The sequence below is a fragment of the Pleurodeles waltl genome, chromosome 4_2 (genome assembly GCF_031143425.1).
Source record: "Pleurodeles waltl isolate 20211129_DDA chromosome 4_2, aPleWal1.hap1.20221129, whole genome shotgun sequence".
NCBI lineage: Eukaryota > Metazoa > Chordata > Amphibia > Caudata > Salamandridae > Pleurodeles > Pleurodeles waltl.
The window spans coordinates 540585073-540605820 of record NC_090443.1 but is presented as its reverse complement, the minus strand read 5'-3'; the positions used below and the strand labels follow the sequence as shown (position 1 = coordinate 540605820).

The 20748-nt window shown below is 47.6% G+C and overlaps 1 protein-coding gene across 2 annotated transcripts in view; it reads left to right on the top strand.

Annotated features, from left to right (window-relative positions):
* RNASEL (ribonuclease L) overlaps positions 1 to 20748 on the top strand; it is a 164408-nt gene that overhangs the window by 129287 nt on the left and 14373 nt on the right. For both annotated transcript variants that reach the window (XM_069232069.1, XM_069232070.1), the window contains exon 6: positions 18588 to 18709. In XM_069232069.1, the coding sequence (XP_069088170.1) occupies positions 18588 to 18709 (122 nt within the window). The remainder of the gene's footprint in view (positions 1 to 18587; positions 18710 to 20748) is intronic.

Below are 20748 nucleotides of genomic sequence, written 5' to 3'. Positions count from 1 at the left end.
GAGGCCGCCCGCCGAAGTTCCCCCACCAAAATACCGCTCCGCGGTCGAAAGACCGCTGAGGGTATTTTGGGATTTGCCCTGGGCTGGCGGGCGGCCGCCAAAAGGCCGCCCGCCAGCCCAGGGCAAATCAGCCTTCCCACGAGGACGCCGGCTCAGAATTGAGCCGGCGTAGTGGGAAGGTGCGACGGGTGCAGTGGCACCCGTCGCGTATTTCAGTGTCTGCATAGCAGACACTGAAATACTTTGTGGGGCCCTCTTACGGGGGCCCCTGCAGTGCCCATGCCATTGGCATGGGCACTGCAGGGGCCCCCAGGGGCCCCGCGGCACCCCCTACCGCCATCCTGTTCCTGGCGGGAGTCCCGCCAGGAACAGGATGGCGGTAGGGGGTGTCAGAATCCCCATGGCGGCGGAGCGCGCTCCGCCGCCATGGAGGATTCTGCAGGGCAGCGGGAAACCGGCGGGAGACCGCCAGTTTCCCGCATCTGACCGCGGCCGAACCGCCGCGGTCAGAATGCCCTGCGGGGCACCGCCGGTCTGTCGGCGGTGCTCCCGACCCCCTAAATCAGACTGCAGAACTCCCCATGCAAATTAAGTTTCAGATTTACTAAACTTTGACACTCATGGGACAAGAAAAGGGTGCTGTACAACAAACAGTGGCACAAATGACATTGTCAATCAACTTTTACAATAAAAAAGATTTCTGTGTCAAAAGTTGACATAAGCGCAATACTGCAACACTTGAACCCATTAGTACTCTATGCAAAGTAGTTGTAATGGGGTGGGAATGGGGTAAACACTTTTGGGAATCCAGGTAAATCCATACTAACTAAAGTCATGCAAGGTAGCACAAACAACTAAAGTCAAGCCAAGTAGTACAACCTAGCTTTGTATGGAATCATAGTGCCAAATTAAATTAGTCAGAAACAATGTGCATAAGGTAAACCAACATGATATTGCCAAATGTACTACATCTAATTTCCATGAAATTACATACTCATTAGGTGATTTAAACTTGAGTGGTTATATTTTTCTAAGTTTTAGAGGCACTTTATTGATCATAGTTATATGAAATATAAGATAATAAACATTCTGTAATGGACAACAGAGTTATGCTTTAACAAGGATAATATTTTATACTAGAGCATCATATCTAGAGTAGTACCTGTGATTCAAAACATTAGCAAAAGAAATATATACAAACGTTATTGTATGATCAATAAGGCAATTAGAAAGTTAAAAGGAAATTAAAAAAAGACTGAATAGTGGGGTATTCATTAGAAGTTAGACATTTTGAGAAGTAAATAAGTGAAGCATATGTAATAATAAATATGGAGCATTATAATAATAATTCAGTAAAAAACATTGTATGTTTTAGAAAAACAACAGCCATTTAGAATCATCATGTTATACACAAAATATATACAGATTATAGATAAATGTGGTAATTGTTTATAAATTGTACTTTTCAAGGGGGTTTAGGTACCGCTTCAATCAAAGGTTGATGTAAAGTATTCGAAATAGCGGTATAATTTAGATGAATGGTAAAAGGAGACAATAGAGCTTCTGTTAGCAAGTGAGATAGGTGCAATATGAACACTACCAAGTCCATAGTTATAACATCTTTCATACCGTCAAGCTTGACATAAATGTCTTTTGAGTTCTTCCAGTTTTTGGTAATTTCTTGTAAAGCAAATGTAAAATAAGATCAATTATTTCTACATTCAATATGCAGTAATTTCAGTCTTATGATAAGCTGCCTAGGAACAGATTGATATATGGAAAAAATAACATTTGACTGAAACAGAATTTATCTGTTCCCAAATCTCAACCTAGCACATGTGAGTATCATCGCAAATGAATAATAAGTGTTTGTAGTCTGTGTTACATTCATGACATGACTGGCATGTGGTAGGTGTCAGGAGTTATCTTAGACAAAATTTGAGAAGTTATAAGAAGTCTGTTATACTTGAACAACAAGGGTTGGATGGTGTTTCTGCTCTTGAAGATTTTCAAATCTTGAGCCAATGTTATTCCACAAATTAACTTGCCAGTTAACATTGAGATCTTCTTCCCTTTTCAGTTTCACCTGTGTTGGTTGTCTCTCAGTATCAGAATATCTAATAATTTTACATAGTGTGAATGCTACCTGAGCAGTTATGTTTGTGTAGAGGGTTGTAGTGAAGTTTGAGCTTGAAGGACAAAACTCATGAAGACACAGCATTCATGTTGTGATTCAATGCTAAATTGTATTTAACATCTCATAAACAAGGCGTTTAATGCATGAACCCCTTCATATTTACACACTGCACATATCTGGGCTTATTTCTCCCAATTGCCTTCAGACGTTTTTTTAGATGGATTTTGACATTTGCTTGAAAACTGGGTAAAAAAGTGCATAAACATTTTTGCACCCACTGTACACGTTTAATATTCACCTGATTGCAAAATATGGCTGGAAAATTCAAATGAGTATACCTGGCATGCCACTCATATCAATCAGCACAGTCCTAAACACCAATACAAAAATGTTTGCATACATTTTTAGCACTGCACCAATCTCTAAATCACCCCTTTGTGTCTGTCTCTGAGAGTCAGTGTGGTAAAGTGTGTTAGTGTGTATACATGAGAAGGGGCATGGCAAGTGAGTTTCTTTAGACAAATTATACATTGGTATTTAACCTGAGTGCTCCAGCTTTACTGGCTTCTTAGTCCACAAACACCATAAAACGTTGTATTGCATCCATTCCGTGACATGACAAAGTTAAATCTTTGCGGAATATGACAGATCTCATAGTACAACAGTAGTTGGTCAGGGAAACACAGCACGAATGTTCGAGGTATGGGTCTAACCCAAACTATATGCTCTCTCAAAAGTAATTTGAATGAAAGTGTTTTTTTTCACTTCTTATTTATAAGATGCACCCAAAGAGGTGGATGCACCCTGTTAACCAGATGTAGAATGTGCTCTCTCCCTTAAACATGGAAAAAGTAGTCTACGCCTAATTGGCACATTTCAACTTCCTAGTAATTGATACTACATGCCACAGCAGCGTGTAGTGCACTTTTAAACTGCCATTGTGACATGGCAAAATAAACCAAATCACAACTGTGCCTTGGTTTAGTTAAAAAATAAACCTTTTGCAAGGGGTAAGTTAGGCCCTGAAGGTTCATAGAACAGGGTGCTCAGTATTTCAAAATTAGAACATGTGTGTTTAAGTTTTACACGTCCTGACAGTGAAAAATCACCATTTTTCACTGTGGTAAGACTTTCTCTCTCATAGACTAACATTGGGTTACCCTATTACACCTATTACATTATAACTTCAGTTAGGGAACAGGAGAAAAAATGTTTTTCCTCTCATTTGAATTGTAATGTAATATCCTCTTTAATGGTAACATTGTATTTTAAGTTACTATTTTGAAAATGCCACTTTTTGAAAGTTAGCATTTTCCACCTAAACCAAATGTGCCTTTCTGCCAATGTATGGGGTCACATGACTGTGGATGGCTCCCCTCTTGTGTATTCCTTCCATGCATGGGGACCAAAAGACCTTCGATGAGAGAGAGGGTGTTCCTATCGTGAGCAGTATGTCCTGGAGGATTGTACTCAGCCCTTCCTGAGCATCAAAGGATAGCCTTAGGGCTATGCCCACCCCCTTCCTGACTTTTAAGGGCTGCCTACCTAGCTACTGACAAATGCCGCTCACACCTAGGCCTGCTTGTCCTTATTACCCTGGACCTGTTTGGAGCAAACCAGGAAATGGTAAACGTTAGTCAAAGGGGTATCCCGCACCCACAGGCTGGAACTGGGTATAAGAACAGTGCCTACAGAACCTCTCATCAGAACATTCTTGGACTTGTGTAAGATTCAGAAGAAGTACTACCCTGCTGTTTGAAATAGGAAGACTTGACCTGCTTGCCTTGAACCTATCCTTCTCAAAAGTGACTCCAATAAACAGTTGACTAGACTCTTGGCTGGCATCAGAGTGTACTCCTGAATTTCTGGCGAAAATCCAGATCTTTTTAGCTATTCACGACTGTGAAAGGACTCCTTACTGTGAATTTCGACCATCTGCTATGCCTGCTGACATAAATCTCCAGGGACAACTGCTCTTCGAGTCAGTAGCAACAGTCCACCAAACAGACTGCCATATAAAGCCAAATAAAGCATGAAGGATGACCGGATCGTCAGGCCACAACAGAGGCTGTCCACGATGCCTGACCTGCTCCTCACTCCGACAATGATCTCCTTGCGGTCCCTGGCAACGCAAAACTCCACCTGCAGCTCCTTGCGTGGACCTGGACTTGAGAAGAATAACTCTTAAGCAGAACATACCTGGCCCATGTATACAACCCATGCTCCATTGTGGTCACCCTGAACTTGTGACTTTGCCCCATTCTAGCCCAACAAGGTAACCAAGTGTGGCGCTTTGTCATTTTTGGTGCCATTTTCTTTTTAAACTGTACTTTGTTTTTATAAATTAGGTTACATTTTTTTCTTGTTTTGTGTTTTCACCTCATTACTGTTTGAGTACGACATAAAAACTTGACGGATTGCCTCTAAGTTCAACCTGAATGCTTATGTGTCAAGCAACCTTAGAGTTAAGCACAGGTTTGTTTAGTGACTTTTATCCTTCAGCCTGTCTAGGGTAGTATTTATTATTTGAGTGGGGCTTCCACCACTCTCAACTCATAACTCAGTTTCTTACGCCTTTCATTTACCCAGTGTTAGACTTTTTAGTTTATGCAGGGTCATTCCCAATCTTTTTGCCTCCTGCCTCCTATTTTTTCTGACCTGTTGCTGTTGGCTTTTGAACTCTGAGCACTTTACCAATTCTAACCAGTGCTAAAGTGCATATGATCTCTGTGTAAATTGTATTGTTGATTGGTTTATCCATGATTGGCATATTTGATTTATTAGTAAGTCCCTAGTTAAGTGCACTAGAGGTGCCAGGGCCTGTAAATCAAATGCTACTAGTGGGCCTGCAGCACTGGTTGTGCCACCCACATAAGTAGCTCTGTAATCATGTCTCAGACTTGCCACTGCAGTATCTGTGTGTGCAGTTTTTAACTGTAAATTTGACTTGGCAAGTGTACCCATTTGCCAGGCCTAAACCTTCCCTTTTCATACATGCAAGGCACCCCTAAGGTAGGCCCTAGGTGGCCCCAAGGGCCAGGTGCAGTGTATGGTTAAGGTAGGACACATAGGTGGTCATTACAACCCTGGCGGTTGGTGTTAAAGCGGCGGTAAAACTGGCAACAGGCCGGCGCTAAAAAAAATTGAATCACGACCGTGGCGAAAACCGCCAACATAGACAGCCACCTTAACACTCCGACTGCCACGGCGGTACAAACAAACACAGCGGCGGTAACCGCCAACAGACAGGCGGATGACAATGTACCGCCCACACTATTACAACCCACCAATCTGCCACCTTTTCTGGGGTGGATTCACCGCGAACAAAAACACGGCGGAAACAGGACTTCAAAGGGAAAACGCTCACCTCTACACACCCCACGAGGAGCCAGGACGCCATGGAACCGGAACTTCAGATACTCCCAGCCTTTATCTTCCTGCTCCTCTACCAGGAGCACGAACGCCGGCAGCGAAGACCACAGTGAGTACTGCACCTACGACACAGGGGAGGGGGGAGGGAAAAATCAGTGACACACACACGCAACACCCCCACCCTCACCCACTACAACACACACACTAATACATATTGATACATCACAGTTACACCCCCCAAGCCCCCCTGGAAGAATGCAAGGACAAAAGGAAATGAGTCGAATAATTGTGATATATTCAATTACATAAATCAAAAATATTTACAAATATATACATTTATACTATATACAATTATATACACCAAGAACACAAGTCCAAGGGATTCCACCATCATAGTCCGTGGCTCACTGGGCCCAAAAGGCATGGGAGAGGCCCACACTCAATACCCGAACAAGATGGAGAGAACACTGCAGGGGCATCAGATAGAAATAAAACAGGCACCTCAGGGGGAAGGGAAGGGGGGGGGCACCTAAGCCGGTTGAGTGCACGACACCAGATCCACGAGGGGGCTCCATGCCCACTGTTCAATCCTGGGGAGTGCAAAGCCACAGTCTCTCAAGTCTCTACAGTAGGTGGGTTGCCCACTGTTCAATCCTGGGGAGTGCAAAGCCACAGTCTCTCAAGTTTCTACAGTGGGTGGGTTGCCCACTGTTCAAACCTGGGGAGTACAAAGCCACAGTCTCTTAAGTCTCTACAGTGGGTGGGTTGCCCACTGTTCAATCCTGGGGAGTGCAAAGCCACAGTCTCTCAAGTGGATGTAACTCTCCGCTGGTTCTGGAGGGGGCTTTGTGCCCAGAGTGCTTCATCCTGCCAAGGATAGATGTAGTGGATGAGATACTCCACTGGTTCGGGTCTGGAGGGGGCCTTGTAGCCCAGAGTGCTTCATCCTGCCAAGGACAGAGGTAGTGGATGACATACTCCACTGGTTCTGGAGGGGGCTTTGTGCCCAGACTGCTTCATCCTGCCAAGGACAGAGGTAGTGGATGCCTTTCTCCACTGGTTCTGGAGGGGGCTTTGTGCCCAGAGTGCTTCATCCTGCCAAGGACAGAGGTAGTGGATGCCTTTCTCCATTGGTTCTGGAGGGGGCTTGGTGCCCAGAGTGCTTTATCCTGCCAAGGACACAGGTAGTGGATGTAACTCTCCACCGGTTCTGGAGGGGCTTGGTGCCCAGAGTGCTTCATTCTGCCTGTGGCGGCCTCAGTAGCATCGGAATCATTGGCGCTCACTGGCCTGCGGTGCTGCTGGCGGCGGTGTCCTGGGCAGTGGTTCAGCTGGTGGCAGTCTTGTCCTGGCCTGCGGTGCTGCTGGCGGTCTTCTTCTGGGCAGCGGGGCTGCTGCTGGCGGTCTTGTCTTGGGCAGCGGTGCTGCTGGCAGTCTCCTGGGCAGCGGGGCTGCTGCTGGCTGTCTTCTTCTGGGCAGAGGGGCTGCAGCTGGCAGTCTTCTCCTGGGCAGCAGGCTGCTGCTGGCCGTCTTCTCCTGGGCAGCGGTGCTGCTGGCGGTTTTCTCCTGGGCAGTGGGGCTGCTGGCGGTCTTCTCCTGGGCAGCGGGGCTGCTGCTGGCGGTCTTCTCCTGGGCAGCGGGGCTGTTGCTGGCGGTCTTCTCCTGAGCAGCGGGCGTTCTTCTCCTGGGCAGCGGGGCTGCTGCTGGCGGTCTTCTCCTGGGCAGCGGGCTGCTGCTGGTGGTTTTCTCCTGGGCAGCGGGGCTGCTGCTGGTGGTCCTGTCTTGGGCAGCGGTGCTGCTGGCAGTCTTCTCCTGGGCAGCAGTGCTGCTGCTGTCGGTCTTCTCCTGGGCAGCGGGGCTGCTGCTGGTGGTCTTCTCCTGAGCAGCGGGCAGTCTTCTCCTGGGCAGCGGGGCTGCTGCTGGTGGTCTTCTCCTGGGCAGCGGGGCTGCTGCTGGCGGTTTTCTCTTGGGCAGCGGGGCTGCTGCTGGTGGTCCTGTCTTGGGCAGCAGTGCTGCTGGCGGTCTTCTCCTGGGCAGCGGGGCTCCTGCTGGCGGTCTTCTCTTGGGCAGCGGGGCTGCTGGCGATCCTGTCTTGGCAGCGGTGCTGCTGGCGGTCTTGTCTGCCGTGCTGATCTTCCCAGACTTGCCAGTTTTAATGTGCCCCTTTCCCAGCTTAGATGGTGTCAAAGCTGTCTCCACACTCCCATCTGTAGCACTGGGAGCTGCTTTGGTGGCTGATTTCTTTCCCCTCTCCCGCCGGGCACTGGTCAACTTTTTATGCTTGACAGGTTGGGGACTGTGCGTGCTCTGGCTCCTTGCCACACTGGTTGCCCTGCTGCCTGGTGCACTCCATAATCCGGTGACTACTGGCACCACTGGTCCCGCCAATGTTGTGGCTGAGGTGCTAGGTTGGGACCTGGAGAGTCGGGCCCTAGGAGACTGAAGGGGTGGGGTAGGTGAGGGAAAGAGGTCAAGGCTGGCCAGGAAAAGTTTCTTAGGAACACTGGGACGGGTAGCTGGAGGGGGTTTGGGAGTGGTGTACGTTTGCTGACTTTGGGTGAAGGTGCATGGGCTGGAGGCTGTTGTGAGGTGGATGGCTGTTGGGTGGGTGTGTGGCTGCGTTTGTGTACCTTGGGAGATGGCCTCACCGACACACTGGGAGAGGACACAGGGGATGTGTGAATGGTAGTGGGGGTGGTGACTGCACATGAGTGGGGTATGGTGGTGGGTGTGTTGGTGATGGATGTAGTGGCTGAGGATGTAATGCATGCAGGTGTGAGTGGAGACGAGACAGGGAGGGAGGAGGGAGACGAGGAGGAGGGGGACACAGTGGAGGCAGTGGATGTTGGTGTGTCTGCATGTGTCTGATGCTTGCGTGAGTGCCTGTGGGATGTGTGGTGGTTATGTTTTCCAGAGCTTCCCTTGTGTGTTGAGGTGTGTGCATGCTGGTCTGATGGTGTGCTTGGGATAGGCTGAGGTACAGGGGTGGGGCTCTGGGTGGAGGAAGTTGGAGGGGAGGCTAGAGACAGGGACAATGGCTGCAATCAGTGCTGAGGCCAGAGTCTGAAAAGCTTGCTGAAGGGCTGCCTGACCAGAGTGAATGCCCTCCAGGTATGCATTGGTTTGTTGCAACTGCCTCTCTACACCCTGGATGGCATTCAAAATGGTATACTACCCAACAGTGAGGGACCTGAGGAGGTCAATGGCCTCCTCAATGAGGGCAGCAGGGGTGACTGGTGCAGGGCCTGAGGTGCCTGGGGCGAAGGTGATGCCCACCCTCCTGGGTGAGCGGGCACGGGGCAAATGCTGAGGGCGGTGCTGGTGGGGGGGTGGCGGCTGTACCTGTAGATGCGGGGTGCACAGATGGGGCTGCCACTGCAAGGGAGCTCACATCAGAGGAGGAGTCCGTATCGCTGGTGTCAGCTCCTGTCCCAGCCATGGAGCTCCTCTCGCCCTCCCTCCCACTGGTGACTTGAGACTCCGTAGTGTCACCCTCCCGGGCCATGTGGGATGCAGCTCCATCCTGCTCCGGTGCCACTGCTCCTCCGCCTGATGATGCTAATGCACACAAGAACAGGGAGACCACAAAAAGGGGGGGGGGAGGACAGAAGAAAGACATGTTCAGTGCATGCAATACCGCTACCGTTGGCAGACACGACAGACACAGAAGCCCCCTGCACTACGCCACGCACTTGGAGTCCATTATTCAATCCCTGGGACATGGCTTACAAGGCTATGCCCGATTTCTGCACACATGGATGTCACAGGAGCCTGACTAGGTGTAGTTGCCACTGTACACAGGTGGGGTGCCACATGGCCTGCCTGAAGAAGGGACCTTAACTACTAAACTCACCTGGCCTAAGGGAACCCACAGCCCACCTCCCCCACCCAGACACCTACAATGCGCACTGAATCAGCAGAATGAGAGTGTACTCACCCCCTTGTTGCTGCTGTGATGCCCTCAAGCGCCCATCCAACTCCGGGTACGCCACCGCCAGGATCCTGAACATCAGGGGGGTCATGGTGCGACGGGCACCCCTCCCACGTTGGGAGGCCATCCCCAGCTGGGCCTCCGCCGTCTTCTTCCTCCAGCAGGAAATGTCCTCCCATCTTTTCCGGCAGAGGGTGCTCCGTCTGTGGTAGACCCCCAGGGTCCGGACTTCCTTGGCGATGGCACGCCAAATGTCCTTCTTCTGGTGGGTGCTGACCTACAGGAATTGTACAGGTGAAAAAGAGAAGTAATTACCAACTGCACCGTCACAGTCATTGGCCCGCATCCCTACCCTTGCCATGATGCACATGCACTCACCGTTGTTTCATGCATATCCTCATTCTCACCCCCCCTATCTTTCATCTACCCCACTCCACACAGGCATTGCCCATACAGCATGCTCACACTGTACTTACCTATTTGTCTGTAGGACCGTAGAGTAGCGTGTACTGGGGGAGGACCCCATCCACGAGTTTCTCCAACTCCTCCGTGCTGAAGGCAGGGGCCCTTTCCCCAGACACACGAGCCATTGTCTCTTCCAGACCAAGGTCACAGCAGCACTTGCAGTGTAGGTCCTCTCCTGTCGAAGATCAGGTATTGAGTGATTGAACAGAGAGAAAATGGCAGTCACGTCCGCGGCGGTGCGTACCGCCACCGCCGGCGTACATCATCATTGGCTCCTGGAACCCATAGGGTCCAATGTTAACCAATGCAGAATTACACCACGGTCTTCGACCGCCTACCGCGACGGTGTACAACGCCAGCGCAGTTACCTCATATCCCCTTGTCCCACCTTACAGGTCAGGCAACTGCCATTTCAGGGGGCCACATGGCATTATTTTTGACTGCGTCACACATACCTAGGCCTTGCCTAAACACTCATACAGGCAAATTTAGAATTATGATTATTTTCAGAGTAAGCAGTGTTTACGTACCTCAGAGTTGGTTGACTCTCTGCTCGCTGTTCTCCTCCATAGGCACCATCCGCTGGGGCATGTGAGGCGATGGCGGCATCCTCTGGTGTACAGACCGCTGGTGGACCTGTCGACAATGGAGGAGCGACATGTGATCATCACCTACAGGCTTGATCGTGCCACAATCCTAGAACTGTGTGCCCAGTTGGAGCCAGACCTGATGTCAGCTATCCGCCATCCCACAAGAATCCCCCTCAAGTGCAGGTGCTGTCAGTACTCCATTTCCTAGCAAGTGGGTCTTTTCAATCAACAGTGGCCATATCATCAGGGATTTCCCAGCCTATGTTTTCCAACGTTTTGTCCAGAGTGTTGTCTGCCCTGCTGAAACACATGCGGAACTATATCGTTTTCCCCTCAGGTGGAGGATTTCCCTACAGTGAAAGGTGACTTTTATGCCCTGGGACATATCCCCAACATCATAGATGCCATTAATGGGACACATGTGGCCTTGGTCCCGCCACGCAGGAGTGAACAGGTGTACAGGATCCGGAAGAGTTACCATTCCATGAATGTGCAGATGGTGTGTTTGGCAGACCAGTACATCTCCCATGTTAATGCAAAATTCCCTGGCTCAGTGCATGAAGCTTACATCCAGCGGAATAGCAGCATCCATCATGTGAGGGGGCAACTACAGAGGCACCGGGTGTGGCTATTAGGTGAGCACATGGACCCAATACAGTGGGAATAGTTGTCTGGGTCTGTGGATGTCCCTATGAGTTAGTGTGTGTCTAACAGTTGTCCCTCGCCATTTGCAGGTGACTCTGGTTACCCCGACCTGTCATGGATACTGATCCCAGTGAGGAATCCCAGGACAAGGGCAGAGGAAGGCTACAATGAAGCCCATGGGCGAAATAGGAGGATTATAGAGTGGACCTTTGCCCTCCTGAAGGCCAGGTTCCGGTGCCTCCATATTACAGGTGGTTCCCTATTCTACTCACCAAAGAAGGTATGCCTGATCATCGTGGCCTGCTGTATGCTTCACAACTTGGCTTTGTGATGACAGGTACCTTTTCTGCAGGAGGATGGTCCAGATGGAAGTGTTGTGGCCGCTGTGGAGCCTGTGGACAGTGAAGACGAGGAAGCAGAAGAAGAGGACATCGACAACAGGAACACGGTGATCCTGCAATGCTTCCAGTGAGACACAGGTAAGAAGACAACGCTGCCTGCTACATCTAATTTAAATCTACTACCTCTCTAGTGTCTGTCATTTTCACACAGTGTATTGTCACTGAGTTGTCACTTTCCCTTACGTTTTCACAGATGTGGGTCCCACTGTGTGACATCTGCTTTGTTTCCTCATGGACTAGAGCTGTGTGACATAGGTATGTTGACATTACATTTGAAAGAGCATTTTGCCACTGTAATTTCTAATACACTATTTCTAAATCACAGACAGAATCCAGATTGTTTTGTGCTTTAAGGGTGTTTATTTAAGTGCTCAATATTGGAGGGGGTTGTAAAATGGTGAGGGGTGATGGTGGAGGAATGTCCATGGGAGAGTCCAGTCTATTAGTCTCACAGGTACATTGTCCAAAGGGGCATAGGAAGTTGAGCTGGGGCAGTTTAAGGATGGACAGGGTGACAAGGTGGGACAAATGGATGACAATCAGGGCGGTCTCATTTCTTGGTAGGGGTCTTGGCATCGTTCTTTGTCTTTGTCCTGGATCTCAGGGACCGTTTGCGGGTGGTTCTCCCTCTGCAGGGGGTGGGTTGCTGGTGTGCTGGTCCTGTGGCGTGCCTCCTGTCCACTAGCACCGGCAGAGGTGGTGGGCAGTTCATTGTCCAGGCTGGCGTCAGGGGCCCCTTGTTGTGCCACAGTGTTCCTCCTGGTGTTCACAAGTTCCTTCAGCACCCCTACAATGGTGCCCAGGGTGGAATTAATGGATTTGAGTTCCTCCCTGAAGCCCAAATACTGTTCCTCCTGCAGCCACTGGGTCTCCTGAAACTTGGCCAGTACCGATGCCATCGTCTCCTGGGAATGGTGGTAGGCTCCCATGATGTTGGAGAGGGCCTCTTGGGTTCCCTGGGCCTGTCCTCCCCCTGTTGCACAGCAGCCCTCCCAGTTCCCCTGTGTTCCTGGGCCTCTGTCCCCTGAACCGTGTGCCCACTACCACTGCCCCCAGGTCCCGCTTGTTGTTGGGGTGGTGGGTTCGCCTGGGTTCCCTGTAGTGGTGGACACACTGCTGATTGACGTGTCTTGGGGACAGAGGTATGGGCCCGCTGGGTGGGTGCTGTGCTGGTGTTTCCAGAGGGGGGAAGGTCTGTAGTGGCTTGTGCCAGTGTGAGGGGAACCGACTGTCCCGAGGTCCCAGATGGGCCAGGCTGGTTGTCTAGATCCAGTTGGACAGAGCTGCTGTCATCACTGTGGGCCTTTTCTGTGGGTGGAGTGGACATGTCTGGACCCTCCTGTCCGGTGACGTTGGGTAGGGGTCCTTCAGAGGTGTAAAAGCATGATTATTGCATCTGTGTGTGCCATGGTGTGCAATGGGTGGGTGACCGTGTACCCCAGTGCTTGCATTCCTGTGTAGGACCTTGTGTGATGATGGTTTAGGGGAGTGTATGGGTATGTGCATTGGCCATGCTTTTTGTTGATGGGTGTCCATGCTTTGGTGTTGCATGCAGGGCTTGGGTTTGGGATGTGTGGTTTGTGATATTGGGACATGTGTGAGGAGTAGGAGTGATGGGGGTGAGGGCGAGGGTGGGGTATGTGATGGCATGCAGGTAGGGTGGGGGATGTAATAGTTAAGATTTGACTTAACAGAGTCCATTCCTCCAGCTACTCCTGCGAGGCCCTCAGGATGCAGTATAGCTAAGGCCTGCTCCTCCCATGTTGTTAGTTGTGGGGGTCCGCCGCCAGTCCTCTGTACCGCAAGGTGGTGTTTTGAGACCACGGAACTCACCTTCCCCCGTAGGTCGTTCCACCTCTTCCTGGTGTCATCCCTATTTCTTGGGTGCTGTCCCACTGCGTTGACCCTGTCCACGATTCTTCGCCATAGCTCCATCTTCCTAGCTGTGGAGGTGTGCTGCACCTTTGATCCGAATAGCTGTGGCTCTAGCTGGATGATTTCCTCCACCATGACCCTGAGCTCCTCCTCAGAGAACCTGGGGTGTCTTTGCCGTGCCATGGGGTGTGTGGGTGATGTGTGGGGTGGTGTGTGTTGTGATATTTAGTGGTGTGTTGTGTGAGGTGCGTGGATGTTATGTGGGTGATGGTGTTGAGTGTCTGTGGATACGAGTTTGTAGATGGTGGTGTCTCTCTCTGGCCTTCAGTCGCAATTGTGGTCGTAGGGGTTTGTGCGTGATGTGGTTGTGTGTTTTATATTGTATTGGGTGTGTGGGAGTGGTGTGTGTATGTGTATCAGGTGTGTGTATTTGGAATTGTCCAATGTGGTAGTGTTTTGTAAGTGGGTGTGTATTTTGAGCGCAGCGGTGTGTACCGCCAATGGAATACCGCAGTTGAAAGACCGCCGCATGGATTCGTGGGTCGTGATAGTGTGGGCTTATTCCTGTTGGCGTGACTGTGGACGATTTTTTATCGCCAGTTTATCACTGACCTTTGGTGTGGCGGACTTGTGTGGGTGTCTAGATTTTGGCGGTTTCCGGGCTTTGGGTCATAATGACCGTGGCGGAATTCTGCTGCCGTGGCGGTGTGTTGGCATTCTTCTGCACTGCGGTAAGCGGCTTTTACCGCCACTGTTGTAATGAGGGCCATAGTAATGTGTTTTAGATGTCCTGACAGTGAAATATTGCTAAATTCGTTTTTCACTGTTGCAAGGCCTGTCCCTCTCAAAGGTTAACATGGGAGTTTCCTTTAAATATTATTGAAGTGTAGATTCCCTTTGAGCTCACAATTAAAAAGTACATTGTTTAGTAAAGTTGATTTTAAGATTGTGTATTTGAAAATGCCATTTTTAGAAAGTGAGCATTTTTTGTATTTCTGTGACTCAGCTTGTTTGTGGATTCCCTGTCTGGGTCAGTTTGACAGTTGGGCTGGTTGCACCTCACACTAGACAGTGACACAAAGGGAGCTGGGGTGTAGTCTGCATTTTCTGATGAGCCATCTGTGCTAGGAGGGAGGGGAGAAGTGGTTACTCACACCTGAAAGGGCTGTGCCTGCCCTCACACTATGCAGTCTCCAACCCCCTGGTGAGTGTCTGGGGCCTGGCTTGGGCAAGACAGGGTTTCACATTCAAGAGAGACTTTGCTTTGTAGTAGGCCTACTTCAAAGGAGAAATTGGGTATAAGAAGGGCACCCAAAACCACAGACCTTTGAATACTTCTGGAAACCACGAGGAACCTCTGTCTGGAGAAGAGCTGTGGAAGAAGAGCTGCCCTGCCCGTGACTGTGCTTTGTGGAGCTATCCTGCAGTTGCTGCTTCTGCCAGAGTAAGAGGGCAGAGACTGGACTTTGTGTGCCTTCCATCTTGTGGAGATCTCGAAGGGCTTGATTTAGAGCTTGCCTCCTGTTGTTTGAAATCTCAGGGACAGCAAAGACTTCTCTCTGCCAGCACCTGGAGTCTCTGGAGAGACTCCTACTCTGTCCTGTGGTGCCCATCCAGTTCCTGGGACCCTGAAAGGAGAAGCTGGCAGCCTAAGAGGAGGAAATCCACGCACAGATTGCCGTGCGGGGAAAAGATCGACGCAACTCTGATCTGCAGCTGGGAAATTGGCACGCCGCCGGCTTCGCGGCTGAAACTCGACGCTTGCCTGTAACGCGACCGAAGAATTGACACACAGAGCTGGAGAAACGATGCACAGCATCGCTGACGGAGGCTGGTGAGATCGCAACCCGTGCTGCGTGGTTTTCAGATCATCGCGTGGCTGGATTTCCGAAGTAAACACTGCTGGCCGTGTAAAAACAATGCAAGGCCTGCCCGGACCCGAGAGTGCTGACCGGATCGACACATCGCTCTCCTGTGAAGAGAAGAAACGACGCACCCAACCCGACAAAAGGAGAAACAACGCAAGGCCTTGGTCGTGAGTGAAATCGACGCATCGCAAGCCCTTTTTGACGCACACTCAGCCGTGCTGGGTTATTTTTGACGCACCCAAGGTACATTTTCACTCTAACAGTGTTAGTATGTGTTTAAAACTACATGAAGACTCTTTTTGATTTGTAATTGATGACTTGTGTATTGTGGATGTTTGTCGTTTTGGTCTTGTTTTGTTTAGATAAATATTCTCTATTTTTCTAAACCTGTGTTGTGTTTTCATTAAGTTATTGTGTGTGTTGGTACAAATACTTTACACCTAGCACTCTGAAGTTAAGCCTACTGCTTGTGCCATGCTACCACGAGGGTAAGCAAGGGTTAGCTGAGGGTGATTCTCTTTTACCCTGACTAGAGTGAGGGTCCTTGCTTGGACAGGGGGTAACCTGACTGCCAACCAAAGACCCCATTTCTAACACCCAGCTTTTGGCAAATAGGATCTTGTGCCTTGTAAAAATGATATCCTTTTTTAACTGCCCCCATACCTGAGTTATTGCACCATGTCATTCCCCTCCCTGTGTGTTACATATAGTTCACTTTAATAAGAGGACATTTACTCAAAGCAACTGCTTTAATGTCTTCAATTTTACACACAGTAATTAATGCAGAACATGATATTGGATTTTTACTTCAAACAGACCACATATTATTCTTAATACCATCCCATAGGTCCTCTCTTTTATCTTTTAATCTCCCTACTTTTAACTTTAGTAGACAGGCCAGACAAAAATGATAATTACTAAAATGTTTTCCTCCCTTGTACCTATGAGATGCATGAATATCTTAAATACTAAAACATTTATATTCTCCAAGGGATTTTTGCTTTTGTTCATTTTGTACCCTAAGAATCATATTTGAAAATGTTTACTTCTTATTTCTCCATGCTTCTTGAAGCACCTGGCATGGGATTCCATCGAAAGCTCTCAGTTCACATTGGTTAGGTCTGTATAGGGGTGCTTTGCATTAAAATGATTAAGATCAACAGTAGAATACTTGTAATATGCATCAACAAATACTCCTTAATCCTACCTTTCCATTTTAGTAAGAACCAATCATTCTCTGTCCCTAGAGGCAAATACAGATTGAGAAATTACATCTTACTTGGTTACCTCACATCAGTCTTTCAACACTCCACTACTAAATCCGCATCATTGGGTCCTTTTCAGTAAGGTAAATTTACACATGACTAAATCTACATGTGTAAAGTTCCTCTTACATTTTGTTAAATGTTACCAAAAGTAGTGTATTGAATTTAAATAGTTTTAATTATTTACAAAAAAATGTAAGTTACAATTATTTTTAAATTAAAAAGGTTATTAAAATATTTGAAAACAAAATTAATGGTTGATACGGAGTTCTATTTTATGTCCTAACTGCCATTATTTTCTAGGGAATGGTGTTTCTGTACTGGTGGTTGTCCAAGTGTTGTGCTGGACCTACTGCAGTTTTGAGCTGGACTACATTTAAGAATTTTTTAGGTCCTTTTTATCTGTAATAACTGTAGAAGTACAGTTTGTGAACAGTAGTGGTCTCACTCCTTTGTGGATGAGTTGCATTTCCCTCCCGAAAACCCTCTTTATCCCTCCCTAAATGCTGCCTTATTCCTCCGTTAACCCCTCCCATTTTGTAGTAAGAATTCATATTTTTCTAGCCAATCTTCCCTGTCCCTCCTACATTTGCTACTAAAACACCAAAACATAGGCATACGGATGCTTAGATTGCCACAGCTGGGGCAGAGATCTCTGCACAGAACAGAAAGGAGAGGTAGCTAACCCGTACATGTGGGTTATTAAATAGCACCTTGTAGTACATGAGTGGTAGTATTGTAGTACTAAATAAAAGTGTACTACAAAATCAAGTTTGTGAATAGGCCCCATTATATTTGGTTTATTAACCCTAATCTCAACATCTTAGACAAATTTATCAATATTAAACAAGATTGGCTCTTTTGATCTTCCTTTTGATCCTTTCGTTGACATCTTCGTTAACAGGATGAAGCTGTGAACAATAATGTTGTCAGAGATCCATGCTTCCTGAAGCACAAAAGTTGCTGTCTTACTGTCTCCCCCTTATCAGTTCATGAAAATAATACCAAGTCGCCAATAAGACCTCTGTTCGCCTTTCAAATAGGAGCCTGTGCTGCAGGGGAACATCGCAGCTGGTGCATAGTCGTAAACCATTAGGAAGAATAAACTAGGGCCTCGGCAAAGTTGTAAAGTCAGTTGATTCGCAACTTCTTTTAACTAAAAAGAATATAAGCTTAGCAAACTGCATAGCTCATGAAGCTTTAAAAAAATCAGGACATCTTCAGCACTCCTTTGCACTAGCAGTAAATCATTCCGGATGCAGCAAGGGGCAGCTAGTGGGGTGCCAGCATTTGCCACCAGTCCCCGTCAGAGGCCTACCTCCTGGAATGCACCTGCCTTGAGCCATTCCCTTTTCCCTGCCACATTATAGCCACCCATCCCTTTTCAAAGTCCCCATGTTTGAGCACTTAATCTCCTTGCATCCTCTCTGAGCGTATTGCAGAGCTCCAGCCATCTTGAGCCCAAGTCCCAATATCACCCCATCCCCTGCCGGTCACAACCCCAGTCAAGCCTCAGTGTACACAATAGTTTTTTGGCCATAGGATCTTCACCACTTCGCAATTAGGTCATACGGTGGTGAGAAATTAGCCCAATGTTGCCGAATGACAGATGGTGAATCTTAACTTCAGTTAAGTCATAAAACTTGGCCTTGCTTCCCGAAATAGTTTTCCCTAAGTTACCTCACTTTGGGGGTAAAAGTGAAGCTTTTACGTGCCTCCAGTACTAGTTATTCTTGAATATTGTGTGTTGTGAACGCATTCCACACAGAAAGCTCATTGACCCCCTTCTGTGTAACTGGCCACTTCAATCCCTAACCTTTTCTAAAGTCACTTCCTGTTGACATATATCCCCAGTATATCAATAGACCAGTGATTTTGTGGTTGTACGATTGTGCCAAAGTGTGAAGTTAGTCAAATGAGCTATATTTCTTGAGTGAAAGACAGCTAGGATTACTAAGGCTAGCTAACAATATCTCATTGCAGTGCATACCCCATGTTCATTTGCCTTGCTAATTGTGTCCTTCATGCGATGCTGTAGATGAACGAGACAATTCTGAATGACATGGCTCGCAATCCGAAGTTCCCTTACAAGGACACTGTTGAAAGCCTACTGAAATTCATCAGGAACATGGGCGCTCACTTCGAGGAGAAAAAAACAAAGTAAGCTATGAGCGCCTGTTTGTGATAAACTTACCGAATGCGCTGACCATTTATAGTGTTGGGTGGATGAAATTAGCTTTGGTTGCGTACTTCTATGATTTTATGGATTGGTGTGATACTGAACAGATTATCCGTACCACTGAAAGTGTGTAGTAAGGAGATGACTCAAGTACACGTTTTCTCCAGCACTACAAGTTAAGAGTTCTGCCATAGCGACTAGCAATACGATTTTCTTCTTTTCTACTTCAGCACCATTATGAACTCATGGTGCACAAATGTTATTACTTCTATCCTAATCTGAAAAGTTTTCATTTGGGGAAGGGCAGGAATGCATGTTTCAAGCAATAAGCCCATTACTTTCATACAGTGTATTCAGCCATGTCTTAATACTTCTCACTGGTACAAAACACTATGAAAATTAGCCTTTAGGCTCCCCTCTTTTGACCCACCTTCTTTTAGACAAGAAGGTAAAACTCTAAACAGTGATCCTCAAACATATAAAGTGTGGGCAGGAGACCTCAATTCGCATCCTGTTTTAGGAAATATTACACATAAGCTTATGAACACTGTACGTGAATGCTCTAGATCATAAGTTAAAATTCATAAGTTGTAAAACATAGGCTAAAAAAGTGTACAGAAAGGTGATGAGGACCAAAACCAAATGGATGAAGAATGCTTGAATTACTTACTGGTAATCTTCATTACTAGAATTCTTCCTTTCTCTTCCCATTCCGAAATATGTGAAATGAGTGTGCACATTCACTCCCTTGTCACACACTGTAAAAGCTGTTTCTTCCCTTTCTATGAAAGGGAAAGGGAGTATATAGCCCTCCTGTTCCTCCTTAATGGCATGTTTACCACCAAGCACCAAACCACGGGCTGATGAAAGAACAGGGAGAGATGTATGGAATTGGACGAGGAAGTAAGAATCGGAGTAATGAACGTTATCAGTAAGTAATCCAAGAATTATCTCTGCATCTTACTTTCCTTGTCTCATTCCGAACTATGTGGAGAAATGTCAAAGCTTAAGGCCTCTTTCAGCAGCCCCCCAAGGAACTACAAGAAACACTGCAAAGAACTACAAAAATTCAATCTTTATTCAGCATACAAAAAAGCAAACAAAGAAGCAGCCCCCAAAAAAAAGTCCACCTGGACAGAAACAGAAGCGTTTGTGGAATCAAGGGGCAAGAACACAACAACACCTAAGAGGAAGAGCTAGCACTTATCAAGATTCCAAAATCAAAAGACAACTCCGAACCCTTTGCCACATGCAAGCTGTAGCAGGAGATTAAGGTGAATGGAGAGGACCAGGTGGTGGCCTTGCAGATCTGTCTGAGGGGAATGACAGACCATTTCGCCAAGTTGCAGCCATTCCCCTAGTAGAATAGGCCTTAATCCCACCTGGTACATCTCTCCCAGGGGCCTAATAAGCAGAAAAAATCACCATCTTCACCAAGCGTGGCAAGTTAGAGGAAGAAGGTATTTTGCCCTTCCTCACAGGGCTAAACTTGAGAAAACGACTATCAGGGTAATTAAACTCTGAGTACCTTACAAGATAAATCTTCAGAGCCTGGACCACTTCCAATAGAGACAAAAGAGGATAAAGGTCCAAAGCATCCTGTGACAACACAGGGAGAACAATCTCCTGATCACAGTGAAAAGAGGAATTCACCTTTGGCAGGATCTTAGGGTCAATAGAAAGAATCACTGTCATCAAAGTTGCATAGGTAAGGATGGTGACAAACCAGATTATTTAGTTCCCTCAAAAGCCTGGCCATAGTAACAGCCACCAAAAACAAAACATTTCAAGGTAAGGAACTTAAGGGACACCGACTCAAAGGCTCATACAGAGAGGACTTCAAATGAGAATGAACCAGAGGAAGAGCCCAAGGAGGAAATGGGTCGGGGTATTTCGGCCTCAGAAGCTGATATCCCCAGAACAGCCTAGAGGCCAAGCACTCAATAGAAGAAAGATTATCCCAGAGAGAACTAAAAGTCTAAATGGACTCTGCAGTTTAAAGGTAGCAAGAGAGAGGCCC